Source organism: Argopecten irradians, chromosome 1 (genome assembly GCF_041381155.1).
Source record: "Argopecten irradians isolate NY chromosome 1, Ai_NY, whole genome shotgun sequence".
NCBI lineage: Eukaryota > Metazoa > Mollusca > Bivalvia > Pectinida > Pectinidae > Argopecten > Argopecten irradians.
The window spans coordinates 56,266,360-56,281,977 of NC_091134.1; the positions used below are offsets into that span (position 1 = coordinate 56,266,360).

A 15,618-nucleotide genomic window follows, 5' to 3' on the forward strand; every position below is an offset into this window, starting at 1 on the left:
AAATTGCGAGTGCGGATACCCACAAGAAACTGTTTTCCATTATCTATTCGAATGCGCACTCTTTATTAATAAAAGACAAATATTAATTGATACCCTGAAACTATTATTATCTTTATTTCCTCCAAAATTGAAGATTACATAAAGAATGACATTTAACATGAAAACAAAAACAAAACAGAGCAAATAGAATTACAAAATATGTACAAGTTCAATTCTAATAATTAGTAATTAGTTGATATTATTCAAAGCAATAAGGATCGCATGCTTTCAGGAGTCTATACAAAAAAGATACATTTCCTAATCTAAACTTCTCTAAGGCACTATTTGAGAAATCATAGGCAAATTTTTTACCCAACAAGGTGTTACATAAATCAAAATCTGTTAAATTGTGAAGCGACGACATGAATTCTAATCCAAAATTATTCACCAAAAAACACCAGTACTCGTCACGAATTTCGCTATTTTTATCACAATGCAAAATAATATGGTTAACATGATCATTAAAAAGCATTTCACAATATTGACATAATTCTGTACAATTTGATATTCGTGAGTTTACACAAGCATTGAAGTTATGCAAATATATTCAAATGTGTTTCGAATTTTTTTATTTATACCAAACGACTTATCTGATTTATTTATATATCCAAACATATATATATGTGTGTGTGCGGGTGTGTCTGTACACCCATGTACACCATTTTTGATATTATTTGGGTCTTCCAAATATCCAAATATCAGAATTATGTCCAAATATTCTTATTATTGTTTATAAACTTCCTGTATGGCGATGGTGGGTAGTGATTGCGATCAGAATTTCTACATAAAAAAATCCTCTTATTATATGAATATTTTATATTAAATCACGATCATGATGATACTAAGCTTTACTCTCTTTTTCCAGTTTTATTATAGGATTTGCCTGTGTTAAGGGCTTTTGCCAATAATTGGCTATGGATTTTGTAGTCCCAATATTCAGTCTATTAATGAATTATCTCCCTTGTTTAGTTATATTTTATATAAAAATATCAATTTGAAATTTATTTCCAAACTTATATATCCATAAGAGTATAATATTTGGCATATTAATAGTAATTATAATATTCTTTTGTTACATACCAAATTTGTTGAATTAAGATGTTGTTTAATCAACTTAATACATGTATAGATTTTAATTTGATTATAGTTTCTGGCTAGGAAAGGGCTTATATAGGCATAGCCTGTTGTACAAACCTTTTTATTGATTCAATAAAATTGGTTGAAATGAAAGCAAGGAACGCAACGCTTGGCACATCTGTAGATATGCAAGACATATTTTTTTTTTATTTCTGCACGTGCAATATAAAATATCAATTACACAGAAGCAGAAATATGGAGAACTTCATGAATATTTTTATAGTTCATCAAAATAAGTTTCAAATTAAATAACGCTAAATATAGAGTGAAAAAGAGATAAAAAAAAAACTTTCGTTTATAAGATGATTGATAATTAGTAGTGATGAGAAGACTAAAAAGAGGCCTTATATATAACCCTATTGGCACTGTATTTTCATTTCAACACATTTTATTGCAAATAATATGCAAATGGATTTGGCAACAGGCAAAGCCTATAATAGCCATCTCCAAACAAAACCCTATTGGCACTGTATATATTTAGATTTTATATTAATTATTACCTTTTAATCAAGATGATGTTTGGATTGTTTATATTGTTATCTAAAGGTAGCAAACGACTGGTTATCATGGGTCGTGTGTTATTATACACAGATAACGACTTATATGGTATCCTTATTACCAAACCTACCATATTTTCTCTCGTTAAATCTTTTTAATTGTTATATTGACGAGTTGTGATGAATTAAGATATTGAAATATGCTGTTTTTTTAACAAAACGATCGATTCGGATTTTTTATCCTACGTCTTGATTATGTCATGATACTGTTAACCATGTTTATAACCACTACTAACACTATGCTATTAGTAGGTTTTTTTCAAAATAAAAGATATCAATATATTCTTAGATTTCATAATCAATCCCCAAATTCTTCAAAATCATCTGAACTATTATATACAACTAGTATCATCTTATAACATTTTTGGTATGCATGTTCCATATTTCAGTGTCACCTATCATTTAGTGTTGATTAGTATTCTAGTAGTATTCAGATATCGTTTTATCAATAGTGTATGTTATGGTTCTGCTCATACATGTATATCGTTTAGATAAAACGATATGAGTTTAGAATAGTGTTTCTGGTTATTTTCCTTTCATATTTTAGTGTGTTGCGCCTGTAAATATCTTAAATGTTCCAAACAACCCCTGGTGTATATTTTAATGTATTTTTTTCGCATTGTTTATCAAACTATCATCGTAAGGTAATTGCGAAGACGTAAGATGTAATGGAGAAAAGGTTTATTTTTACGTTTACAATTCAAAGGATATCAAGACTCCAAGCAGAGAATCGAATCCACCGGATCCGGAAAAAGAATCTGAATTAGTTGACATGAAACATTCAAGAAAAGAATTATCGACGGATCCAATTATCCTTGAAAGAATCTCAAAAGCAAATGGAAGAGGATTTACGCACACATACCTGGATAATAAGATTGTGAGTGATATTTGAAAGAAATCAATAAAAACACATATTTACCTTTAAAGTTATTGTTGAGATGTAACATATGCACGCAAATAAGCATACTTATTGAATCTGATGCCATCCTTTATCAACGTTACTTATTTGCAGTTGCTGCCCATTCTGATGATACCTGTATATAATAATTATTTTACAACGAATTTCGAATTTATTAATCTTGTTGGTTATGAAAATTTCTGAATTAGTTAGAAGAATGAATAACAAGTACTTATTGCCTCATATGTACACTTGTGAAAGATTAACGTTTTTAAACTGCTTATTACTGCATTACACTTCGCACCTTTTCATGCTTACGACTGACTAGTGATAGTTCAAGGAAGGCTTCTATTCTTATAAAGCAATCGTCGGTTTATCTTTGTTACTTACTTTCCTAGTTCATTTGCCTTTTCAGTATCAAATTAAAAGTCGGAAATACTATTTGACTTTTGATTATCATAATGGCGTCGTCACATCCTGAGAAAAAATGTCAATAATAACTGTCTATGGTATATTTGGTACCATAATATGCTTCTGAAATGGATGCTGATATAAAAAGAATCATTCTTTATATTTTGTTTTTGTTTCTTTATGACTCCTTCTTTTTAATTTTCAGCTTACATTTTACAAGTCTCCGGAAAAACATGAACACCTACAACATTTACAAAAGCATTGTAATAAGGAGTATTTACATCATTTCAAATAATCCCCGTTTGCTCCTTTCGAAAATCACATAAATCAATTGCCGATATTTAGACATGTAAAAAAATATCAAGTAACAAGTGTAAGCTAACATTTCTTAGATGTAGAGTTCAATGCTTGTGTATTTCTTAGATCTACAGACTTCTCGAACATAAGCTCTTTTGATACTGTATGACACCACACCACGTGTAATGATGACAAAAGTGATGACGTAATGATGGCGTGCTTTCCATTAGTTGTCGTTACAGTATGGGGAGGAGTAATATTTATCAAATATGGACCTTTCTTGAGGGCCATATCGGGTTATGCTGCCCCTGTGCAAATATGTAATGACCGTGGGCATAGCCTGAGGGCATTATTATAAATCCTATCAAGGCGGTATAACACCATATGAACCAAATTAAATGTCCTTAATTTATCAATCAGAGATATATAAATAGTTACTTTTACAAATATCAAAAGAATGATTCCATGAACAAGTTCATTACAACAATAACTATGGCTAAATGATGTCCCCTGAAGAAATCAACGTTTGGGTAATGACGTCACAGAGGGAATGTTGACTCGATGTTTGTATAAAGGGAAAGACCAAGTCGATATGCTGTATATAGAACCTCGCGTGACCTTGTATTAGCCAATGGGAATAGATAAAACTCATATATAATAATCATATCTAGTATTACATTTTAGCATAAGCTCCACCTAGCGTTTACTTAAAAGAGCATTTTCAATGAAAACGCTTGACATGTTATTGAACGTTTAATTCTATTCTAATCAATTATTGTTTTAAAGTCTAGTATTATATTTGTGTTGTTCACACCCTCCCTTCAACGGTAGTTATATGTCATGGTGTATTTTGTGATCATCTGCTGGTAGCCAGAGATTTCCAACCAAGTTCGGTAAAATGTTGGATCCATTGTCACTTATTCTGCAAAACAGTAATTGGTAATACGTTTTCTTTTAGACATAACATTTTTGTTTTGCTATTCATAATTTCATTTTTAATAGTGCCAGCTCTTTCTAATTTTCTGAAAATCAAAATAGGTAACATGATTTTGTTTTAATTTTAGGTCATACCAATAATGCTGTATTTGCTATGGATGTTATTAATTGTTATTCCTATGACAATTTTACCGTGTAAAGAACCATCGTAAGTAATTACAACTGCAAGTACTTTATTCTAAACAAATGAAACTTTAACTTTTTACAATACAAGTACGAAATATAAAATTCTATATTTTGGTATAGATTATGTCTATAATATCATCCTATATAGCCAGTAGAAAGAATAGCATGAATATTGTCTGAATTGTTAAAGTTCACTAAAAATTACTGGGACCTCTCAAATCCAGATTAGTCCGCCAAAACCCCTAACCCCCAAAAATTGATAAAAAAGACAATCGTCCAATTTCTATCAATAGTTTAATTTGGGAACACTACATACAGTGGCTATCGTTTTGATGACGTCACCATATTAAATTATGATTTAGATTTATGTAAAACTTGCTAAAAAGATGGTCGCCATTTTACACCTCAAAGTCTACCGGTGTGGTGATTTAGACTGTTAGCGACCTCTAGATTTCCTAATCAATTAATGTTAATGTCACATATGCATTACTGAAATATGACTTTTTCCGCACTTCTTAAATCGCTCTTTGCATAGTAAATATCTTATCGTGCTTTAATTTCAGTTCCGATATCATGCTGAAACTATTGAACTTTTTGAGTTGTATTGTAACTTGTTGTCAAAGGGATATACAGGTGAGTAAAACAGTACTTATATTATTTCTAGAATTAAGCAATATGTAATTGTAAAGTTATCCCATAACAGTTTAACTTATAAACTCATTTAACGACACGCACGTAGGATATTGGTACTTTTAAATATTGAAAACATTACTATCGTTTATAATGTTTCTGTGCTGTCTGGGCAAAAATAAGTTCTACTAACAGAGACAGTCTAACTTCTTTATTCGTATGCGCAAGAACATATCAGGGCCTTGTAGCAGGATATTGTTTAGCGAAATGTCCTGGCACATGGCTGATGAGTCAAACACGACACGCACGCTCCGGTTTCTTAGGGTGTTGAACCGCGAATAATGGTAAGTACCATCTGGTAAGGCTGGTGCTAACTCAGCATGCTGTCTGCTAAGTAGTTTCTCCATGAACTCCAAAACCTTCCTCCGTTTGTCTGGGTTAGAGCTAAGACTGATGTCAAACGACTTCGCTCGTTTAAGAGCCATTCTTTTGTTGTCAGGTAAAAATGGTATATTCTCCTTGAAAGGCATGGGCGCTTCCCAATGTCCACTGGTGGTTTGATGAAATCCTTTCCTCATAATATCAAGGAACCCCTTGTCCTCCAGCGACAATCCTGGATTCTCATCGCCGGGAACTCGTTTGAATATTGGGTCCTCCTTTACAGTGAGTTCACTCTCACATGGCACCAAGTATGAAGGTCTTCCGTTAGCAAACACTGTTGTTTTCCGAACATTGACCTGCTCCGGTAGGTGTGCCTGACCTAAGCAAACATTACCAATAATTACCCATCCTAAAGGCAACCTTTGTCCAAACGGCAGCATATCTCCACTGATGCGCTGTTCCAAAACATGATGTGCACAGACTACGTCTCTTCCTAATAATAGTTCGATCTCAACGCCATCGTCTATTGTAGGAATCAGTGGTGCAATGTCCACAAGATGGCTGTAGTTCTCTGCTACTGTAGGAGATGGTATTTCTCTGCGATTGCTTGGGAGATCATTGCACTCAATCAGACATAGGGATTCCAATGTACATGATGGTCGAGAGATTGTATGACAAATCCAGATGCTTGACGGCCGGACATAGTATAACTTCCGGAACACGACGACAGGATGTATTTGGTCTCAGGACCAGATACATCGAAAGAGTCAAATAAAGCTGTTGTACGCAATGACTTGTTACTCTGGTCATCGATAAGGCAATAAACCTTGCGAGCCCGAGATGTCCATATGGGAAAATGTTTACAAGCAAAATATTTGCACATGACTTGCTAGTACTGTGAAAAGTACTACAGATTTCGGTGCAGCGTGTTTCGATGATTTTCTCCCCTTCACCTTTTCCCTGTGATTCTTTAAATACTTCTCCCCCTCATGCTGTTTTCTAGCTTCCAAATCTCCATGGAGAATACCAATATGATCGTTTGAAGCGCAAACGTCACATTTGATGATTTCTTTACACGCTTTGCGTGTATGACGCCTCTGTCCACAACACCTTAAGCAGTAACCGTTCTTGTAAAGAAAATCTTTTAGGAATTTCCGACAGTCTTTAAGCAAATGGTTAGATTTCTCCCCATGAAGAGGACATTTCCCTCCAATGTTATCCTGCGAAACATCTGTCTTTTTTGAGGACACGGTTTGTTAAGGTATACGGGGTGATTGCTTCGATTTTACCTTTGAGATTTCCAAATCATAGCTGGGGTCATTCCTTATATCGAAAGCAGTGACCAGCCCATTTCTCGCGATAACGTTTTGGCAGTTTTCCCCCACGCTCATCCCACTAGAAGTGTCGTAATGTAAGAAGACTGGTCCTAAAATGGAGTCACTTTTGATAGATTCAACCTCTGCTGATAAATCATACAGATCATAAAAGCGCTTCGAATCACTTTCCTTAAGGTCAGGAAATTGGTGTATCCTTCGCTTCAAAGCTGTCTCAATAACTTCAGCACTGCCAAACTCACTGTCCAAACGTTTCCAGATCTCCTTGACCGCCTTCTGAGGGTTTCTAGGATTGGTTGCACGTATGTTTTCTGCTCGACGTTTTGAGTCATTACCAAGATGATTAAGGAGCAAATCTAAATGTTCTAAGACTGGAGCGCCAATCTCCTTCATAACATTTAAAAACCCATATTTCCACGTAAGGTATCTTGCAGGTTCATCAGTAAATTGGCAAAGTCTCTTAGGCAGGAGTTGATTCTTAGCCACTAGTTTTGCCAGTTCCAATGCCTCAGATCTAGTATTGGGTGTAAATACAGCTGCAGAAGGGTTTAGAATATTCATGGAACTAGATTGGATTCCAGGCTGTGACAACATATCGGACTGAGGTAATATGTTGGGCGGTGACGCGATGTTAGGCCGTGACGCGATATCAGGCTGTGACTTGATGTCAGGCTGTGACGCAATGTCAGACTGTGACGCAATGTCAGGCTGTGACGCGACGTCAGGCTGTGACGCAATACCAGACTGTGACGCAATGTCAGTCTGCGACGAGGTGTCAGGCTGTGACGCAATATCAGGGCATGAAGTATTGTCGAGACATGACGTAATAACAGGCCGTGATGTAATGACGGAACGCGACGTAACGTTAGGCTGCGATGAGATAACAGGACGCGACATAATGTCAGGCTGTACAGTAATTCGATTATTATCCTCTAAATAATGTAATGTGTGAAAACTAGCTGATTTTGGTCCGACGCCATTCTCGGCTTCTTCCAATCCCCTTTTCAAATTTAACATGTTCCTTTGTACCTTCAAATCTACCTCTTGTTTCACTAACTCTGCTTCCTCTTGTGCAAACTTTATGCGAGACCTTGCCCTCTCCACTTTTGTGGTATGTTTAACCAACATTTCTGTTAGACGACTAGATGTAGACATCCCACTTCTTTGTGAAGTTTTACTAGATACTTGTGATCTGGTAGGCAATATGGATGTTATATGTTATATGTAGTACTCTACTTTATCACCCAAGGCTGACAGATTGAGGTGATGCGCAGACTCCTCAAATGCACTTTGTTCGATACGAGTTCCTTGTAAGAATAATTCAAACTTCTTAGATTTCCTTTCATAGCGAGCAAAGAGTTTTTGTAGATCATCAATAATTTGCTGACTCTGAGAATGATCCACCTTCTGTGATGACTGTATGATATAATCAATGTCTTTTTTAATTTTTAATAATTTTGTTGTGTGACGAGACACAGTCTCTTCATACAAGGCGATACCTGATTCTGTCATTTTCCTACTCGCTCGAACTTCCATAAGTTAATACCATATGTAGCAGTTAATAGGACAGTAGGACACACTCACATCTAATGGCCAATGAAAGTTCAATGCAGAGTTATTTTGAAGAGTTTTCACTGCAGGCTAGTTATTAAGTAATTTCACTTCATGCTGATTCACAAGTAACTTTACTGCAGGCCGGTGTCAAAGGTAATTTCACTTCATGCTGATTTCAGAGGAATTTCCCTGCAGGCCGATTTCAGAAGAATTTCACTGTGCTGTCTGGGCAAAAATAAGTTCTACTAGCAGAGACAGTCTAACTTCTTTATTCGTATGCGCACATACACAAACCCCACTAGGTAAATATAGCCTGACAGGAGGCTGGAACAGGGGGTGAAATCTGCAAACAGAATAAATGAGATTACTACACATGGACACTATCTATCATTCCAGACATCTTATACAGCGTAGAAATAAAGATATGAGACAGTAAATCATAACATTTACCTGCACGCAAACTTCACTTACAACTATTAACAGCATATTTCATTTCAGAAGCCCCTGTGCTAACAAGGTGTGAATAACCAACCTCTTATAATATGAAATTATGACTAGTTTATAGCAATTCTACAACTAATAATCATAGGAATATAGAATTATTTATTATTAAACATAACTTATTACGTAACTTTCTTAGTTAACCACATTTAATGGTATTGTAAACAAACAGACGACACTGATTGACATTTGGCGGGACGGACCAAAATTACCGATTTACAGCATAAAATGAGTCGACATATCAATGTAACATAAAAACTAGTATTACAGATACTTCATACATTCATTCTAAACACTTACTCTTTTGGGGGCCTACCCATTATGGTAAAATTGACCATTTAGCGTGACTGAGACGCTTCCACATAAAACTGTCATGGACGCATGGGAACTTGAAGAGTGAAACTAAAACTCGGAGTCAACCGGAGACTAAATTCCGGAATTATAATTTTCAGACCGAAAATTCCGGACGAAGACCGAAACAGTTTCCTCAAAACTCAAGATTGTAGTGAATGTCAGAGTTTGTTGTTTGTTCCAACATATTATCACGTTGAAATTGACATGTGTTGACTACTGAATGAGTATATCTTTTGTTTTCAAATTTCAGAAACATTTTCTGTTGGAATCGGTAGAAACCAAAGCTCTGTGTAATGGTTTACCACCTGCAGTTGAAGAAAAGAATATCCTTTCTCTTATTTTTGAATTTAGAGACTTCATTATAGCAATACTCATAAAATACTACGAAGGTCAATGCCTAGCTGACATATACACACAAAACCTGTGTGAACATGCCGTTTCTGATAGAGGAAATTGCAAAAGAATGCATGACAGAACGACGCACATAGGAGGCGCTGAAGTATTCGAACGAACGGTAAATGAGCATGTAGGAGAATCACGCGATTCAAGTCATGATGGACCTTCAACTGAACAAGATGAAAATTTTACCTTTGTAACAGGCAATGCCAATATATTTAGCAATGCAGATAGAAGCACTCAGTATCCATCAGAGGAAATTGGATTCGAATCTACGAATGGACCGCACATATCAACAGAACACAGAGAAATAGAAAATGTACAACCAAATGATTCCCAAAACATATATAGGTCACATGACATATTACCGACTGCAACAGAAAATTACTCTAGAGGAGATTCCACTAAAACTATACAAAGCACTTCCAGTTTAAGTCATAATAGAAGTGCTAGAAGGGATCATCTAGATTTAGATAAATCTCAAAACAATGAAGAACCTTCCGAAAACGATGCGGAGAGTCACCAACAGACAAACGAAAAAAGAAAATCAGAAATACACTTTGATGTTACAAAGAAACCCGAAAGTAAGACGATTCAACTTGAATCGAATAAACTACGTCATACCAAGGAGCACATCTTCGATACAAATGTATTGGAATGCAAAGAAGATCACGGGAATGATAATAAAAGGAATTTTACAGAAAACCTTCCATCGAGTACAATTCGAAACTCAGAGAAATTACTACACATAACAGAAACAAAAAGCACTCGTAAAACGGACCACACATATGGACCTGGATATGGAGAACAAAACTGCAAATATTGTGAAAAAACGTTTTCTGAAGAAGGCTTTGAAGCAAATGAAACTGATATTACAGTCAAACTGCCATTCGAAACTGGCGAAATTGGTACTGCAAAGAGAGGAGGTATTGCTCTAGAACAAAGCGAAGAAATTAAAGAAATGTGTGATGGTGAGACACCAGACTTCCCTGGCGTCTTAGGTGATCTTGAGAATGTATTCACATTGACTTATGAAGAATTGCTGAACTCTGCATCCCTCGACGTAGACTGTTGTACAGGTAACGACGTCTGCTTGAACACCTCCCTAACCACCTCAAGCGAGGCTATGAGAAGACACCATACTGATGGATGTAAGAAGAATGCAACAACCTCTGGGAATCCAAAGTTCTTCAAGAATCTTCGAATGGAAGTTCGATCAGAAAGTAATTTGAAAATAGTCCTGAAAAAGGTCCTGTCCCCAAACAGCAATGATATCGACGTCGCTGATGAAACCAGAAATTATTTTACAGGAAACAACCAACTTCCATGTTTCAATCACATCAGACAGTTACGACAGTTACGCGAAGTAACTTTCATCAAACAAAATGTATCAAATGTTAGGGATAGGCATTTATCTTCAGGTATAGTACTAGGAGTCCATAATGATAGATGTGAAAGTAAGGCTTTCAATCGTTCATCACTTCATGAAACAATATCCGATGAACGGGAAGGATCCAGAGCAGTGGGTGCCGACGGTGGATCTCAGTTACTTACTATCAATTCAACTTCTTCAGAAACCAAGGCTCCATTGGATGTAATCGCGGCCATAGGTGTCTGTTCTGTCACCGAGTCCATGGTATATGAGTGGGGGAGACTGAAGACGTTCTTTAACTTTCCAATGAACAATCCAATGATGCCGGTTACTTTAGCTAAGTATGGATTCTACTATACTGGTGACAGTGATGTAGTGATATGTTTCAGCTGCAATGTAGCCCACGGCAACTGGCAAAAAGGCGACTCGGTCTACACCGTGCACTACCAAAAGTCACGACGATGTCGGTAAGTTAATGCTTTATACATTTATACCAATAAAAATTTCAATACTAAAAATAGTGTTCATTCGATATGAGTGCTTTATAAAAGGAGGACCATAACAATTGTATTTCTGGTTGTCTTGACAAGCAATGTAAAAGACACCTGGCTTAATTTCATTTGTTATCGTGTAAATTAAACACAAACAATTTATGATGCATATCAGTTAAATTTAGGCATATAACTTTTTTTTTCTCATTTTGTCCACTGTCGTGCATCGTCCGCCGTATGTAAAAAAATTAACATTTTCGACTCATCCAAAATTGAAGAAAATTCAAATAATCTTCATAGGTTTGGTTTAGATCTTTTGTCTTTGGGCCATTTTGACAGTACATGTTTATACGATTATACGCTCGTATTTTATGATTAAGTTGGGCCAAAATAAGCTGATATTAAAAATAATCTAAATGTTATCTGTCTGTGTGTCTGTTTGTCTGTGTGTCTGTGTGTCTGTGTGTCTGTGTGTCCGTCTGTCTGTGTATCTCTCTGCCTTTCTGTCTGTGTATCTGTATGTCTGTCTGTTCGTCCGTCCGTCCGTCCGTCCGATTTCAATGAAACTTTGCAGTATTTTTGGGGACCATGTGTACATGGCAACCAGATCACTATACACAGCTTAATTTTATCTGGACAACTTCTCTTACACTACTGAGTCATTTTCAATGAAACTTTGCAGTATTGTTTTGGACCATGTGTAGATATGCAGGTTTTCATTTTGATTGCCATGGTTACTAGGTTACTATACACAGGTTTTAAATTCTAAAAACTCTAAACCACTGGATTGATTTCAATGAAACTTTTCATTTTGTAGACATGCATGGAGGTTTTTTTCTTCACTTTTTTCACTTTTGGTCCCCAAGTCATGCAGCAGGTTTCCGTTTGTCAAAAGTTTTGTTGCCATGGTAACCAGGTCGTTATACACTGGTTTCAAAATTTGTCCTTACAACTCCACCTAAACTACTAGATCAATTTCAATAAAATTTGAAAGTATTGTTTGGGATTATGTTCGGATGAGCATGCAGGTTTTCGTTAGTCAAAATTTTAGTCGCCACGGCAACAAGGTCAATATACACAAGTTAAAATTTGTCCGGACAACTTTTGCTGTGACCATGATATTTTTAAGAACAAGTCAGACACCTCTTACAAGAGAAAGCGGGGGAAGGGGTATTAGTCAGCTATCGGTTTACAGTTCTAGTTACCATTGTCTTAGAAAGCTTTTACTAATGTTCTCATAATAAAATGGCTTCAGACACAAATAGAAGTCTACGGTTCTATGATACTGAAAGTAGTCATTTGATTTATCGGTTGTGTGAAATTGCGAAACAAAGATAAGGTAGGTGGTCAAAAAGTATGCCCAAACTAATTATGATGCACAGGTAGCTACCCTTAAGCGCTTCTATTCCATATCAAGGTTATAGAATGTTGCCTTATTGCAGGTTCATGAATGGAGAAGACAAACGAAATGTTCCCATCCACGGAGATAAAGCTGTATCTGTCGACAGAAGGGCAGGTGGAAGAGGTAAAACTATAACATTAACTCTAACAAGGCTGTCATTTACATTACTCATCACTTTATTCATGTGATTTTATATTCACACCGGTATTGATTAAGGAAAAAATCGAGTTAATTTTATTCCCCAATGCTCATCGTATATATTGTCCTAGTTAAACCATTAACGTTAAATTGGACAAAGGCATATTCAATGTTCAGTCAAATTCATCATCCATAAATGGCAACTGAAGTAGTTCAAATATAATGGTTACATCTGATAACTTTTCAAAGACAATATTGCTTATTTCTGGACACAACAACCATTTTACTAGGCATCTCTAAAGCTGTTTCAATTGATGTGCCGATAACTGTCAACTGTGAACAAATAAGAATATTTATCGCACCTCGGACAGAAAAATGTCCAAATGATTGGCATTTAACTGTATAGGGGGTCAGTTCATTTCATTATAATGCAATATGGCAGTTCACGCCCTCGCTCCACATAAATATACCATTCATTGCCGTAAAAGTATATAGTACTTGTTATTTTATTGTGTAAAATTAACTTCAATCGTTTTGATACTTCAGGATAAATGAAATGCATTTTTTTAAATACGAGTTGCTTCCCCTAGGCCAGTTTGAAAGTTGATGACGCGGTGAAAGTTCAACATAGTAATTTAAGTGTTTTCTCGACTGTGATTATAGAGGGTTTGTTACTATAGATCAATCCTCACTCAACAATCAATGTATCATCGTAACGTTTAAGAGTTTATATCAGCGATTATGCAGAGATGACCATGGGGATTGTGCTTTAAATGTTGGATGGATGTTTGTATCACTTTTGTTTGTGATAATTTCATTAAACAGCCAGTCTTTTATCAATTTTATCAATTATTGTTGATTTATGAAGTATTCAGTATTATTCTCAGGTTTCTTACACAGAATATTTGCAGATTCCTTCCAAAAAGAAAACGGCGATTGTGTGTAATATTTGTCACCTTCGCGGGCATAATTAAAGTTTGATTTCAGATTCTTGACAAAATAAATTATAAGAAGCACAGACCTAATGAAACAAATCAATGGTCCTCGATACGATAAATTCGTTATATAGTCAGTTACTGGCCTCTATAGAGGCATAGATAGTCAGTAAGAAGTATAAGAGGCTCGGGCTACGCCCTCGTTCCCAATAAATCTTTCTGACCCTCTCTGCCTTTATAGAAGGTCAGTAACTGACTATAGCTTTTAATATTAAGGCTGCAGTAAAATTCAAATATTATACAATAGATAATCAAAGCTATTACAGTGTAGTGTACTAGCAATAAAAATATAGTTTAATATAATTTTATGGCATATCTACTGTTACTTTATTAGATCAATTTTTGTTCATGACGCTTCAAAGAATATAAAACAAAAATCGCATTAAAGTATATAATGTATATATTTTTGGAAGAATATGTTTAGGCTTGTATAAGTGTTATTGTTTATAGATATTTCGAGTAGAGGATCGGATGGAGCGGAACAAAATGCGATACTGTCAACACCAGGAATGGTTACATCATTGTTTCTAGAACTCAAGCCCAGCAAAAAAAACAGATACAACTGGGAATATACCAAAAGCAGCCGAGGGATCCGGTATTAAACGAGGACCACCACCAGCCACGTCAGCTTCCAGGGCCTCTTCTCGCACAGCTATACAAACTACTACATCGCTACAGACAGTTAGTCCTAATTCATCAGCTACTGCATCTCCTTTAACAACAACGAATCCCGCACTTACACCCAAAGGCGCACCGAATGGTCATTCAAGTAAGATGGGATCTGGTGATGCTTGTAATCAGCAACAGCCCATGAACCAGCAGCATCCAACGACACTGGATCAGCGTCAGCAGTTGCGCCCTGGAACAAACCGGCGGAGGTCAGCAACCACTACAGAGACAACAAGACCAGACATTAGTAAATGGAGATGCAAGAAACTCAAGTAATACGGGAGCAGCAACAAACTTCACACAATGACGGAGGCTTGCAGACAGCAAGACCACGATATCATCTAACTACACCGTCAGTGACGCTCGAGAGCAATGGACGTTCAACCGCTTTCCCAATATCATCCATGGACCTGACACCCTCTAGTTCTATCAGGGTCAAAAGCGGATTTCTTTTACGCAGTTTTTTGAGTAATCAATTGGATGAACTTTGATATTTAACCGTAATGAAATAACCTTTCGACCCTTTCTTTTAAATAACGAGAACACCTAACCCATACTTAAACCTAAATCGATTACATATCAGATGAATAATCATGACAATTATAATGACGCCATTACGCCTCACTTTCACGTACTTTATTGACCGGCCCTCCGAGAAAACCAACACAATTTTTATTAATGGAAATCAGACATGTAGTTTTTCTCTACATGTAATGTTTTGTACTTTGGCTGTTTAAGGTTATGGTGATTATGTCAGATGCTTCGTTTGTGGAGGAGGACTGAGGAACTGGGAGCCTGGAGATGATCCATGGGTGGAACATGCTCGCTGGTTTCCACGCTGCATTCACGTCAAACAACATAAAGGACAATCCTTTATTAACTTGGTACTTCAGAGGCAAAGAGAACTGGTCAGTTTTTTTTATTTCAATCAATCACAATT

General features: G+C 36.0%; 1 protein-coding gene and 1 long non-coding RNA gene across 6 annotated transcripts in view; one reads left to right on the top strand and one right to left on the bottom strand.

Annotated features, from left to right (window-relative positions):
* The window catches only part of LOC138334479 (uncharacterized), a 32,081-nt gene extending 17,110 nt beyond the window's left edge, over positions 1-14,971 (top strand). For 4 of the 5 annotated variants that reach the window (XM_069283153.1, XM_069283147.1, XM_069283139.1 and 1 more), the window contains 6 exons: positions 2,440-2,610; positions 4,404-4,483; positions 5,025-5,094; positions 9,466-11,450; positions 12,917-12,999; positions 14,460-14,971. In XM_069283153.1, coding sequence (XP_069139254.1) covers positions 2,440-2,610; positions 4,404-4,483; positions 5,025-5,094; positions 9,466-11,450; positions 12,917-12,999; positions 14,460-14,611 — 2,541 coding nt within the window. In that variant the 3' untranslated portion in view covers positions 14,612-14,971. Of the gene's footprint in view, positions 1-2,439; positions 2,611-3,247; positions 3,306-4,403; positions 4,484-5,024; positions 5,095-9,465; positions 11,451-12,916; positions 13,000-14,459 lie in introns of those variants that run through there. The other variant, XM_069283167.1, reaches the window with a different exon arrangement.
* LOC138334514 (uncharacterized) lies at positions 8,614-9,274 on the bottom strand. Its single transcript, XR_011210130.1, has 2 exons — positions 9,162-9,274; positions 8,614-8,703 (listed from the first exon to the last, which is right to left on the bottom strand). It is a non-coding gene; the product is annotated as an uncharacterized lncRNA (long non-coding RNA).
* Positions 14,972-15,618: the final 647 nt, after the last annotated feature.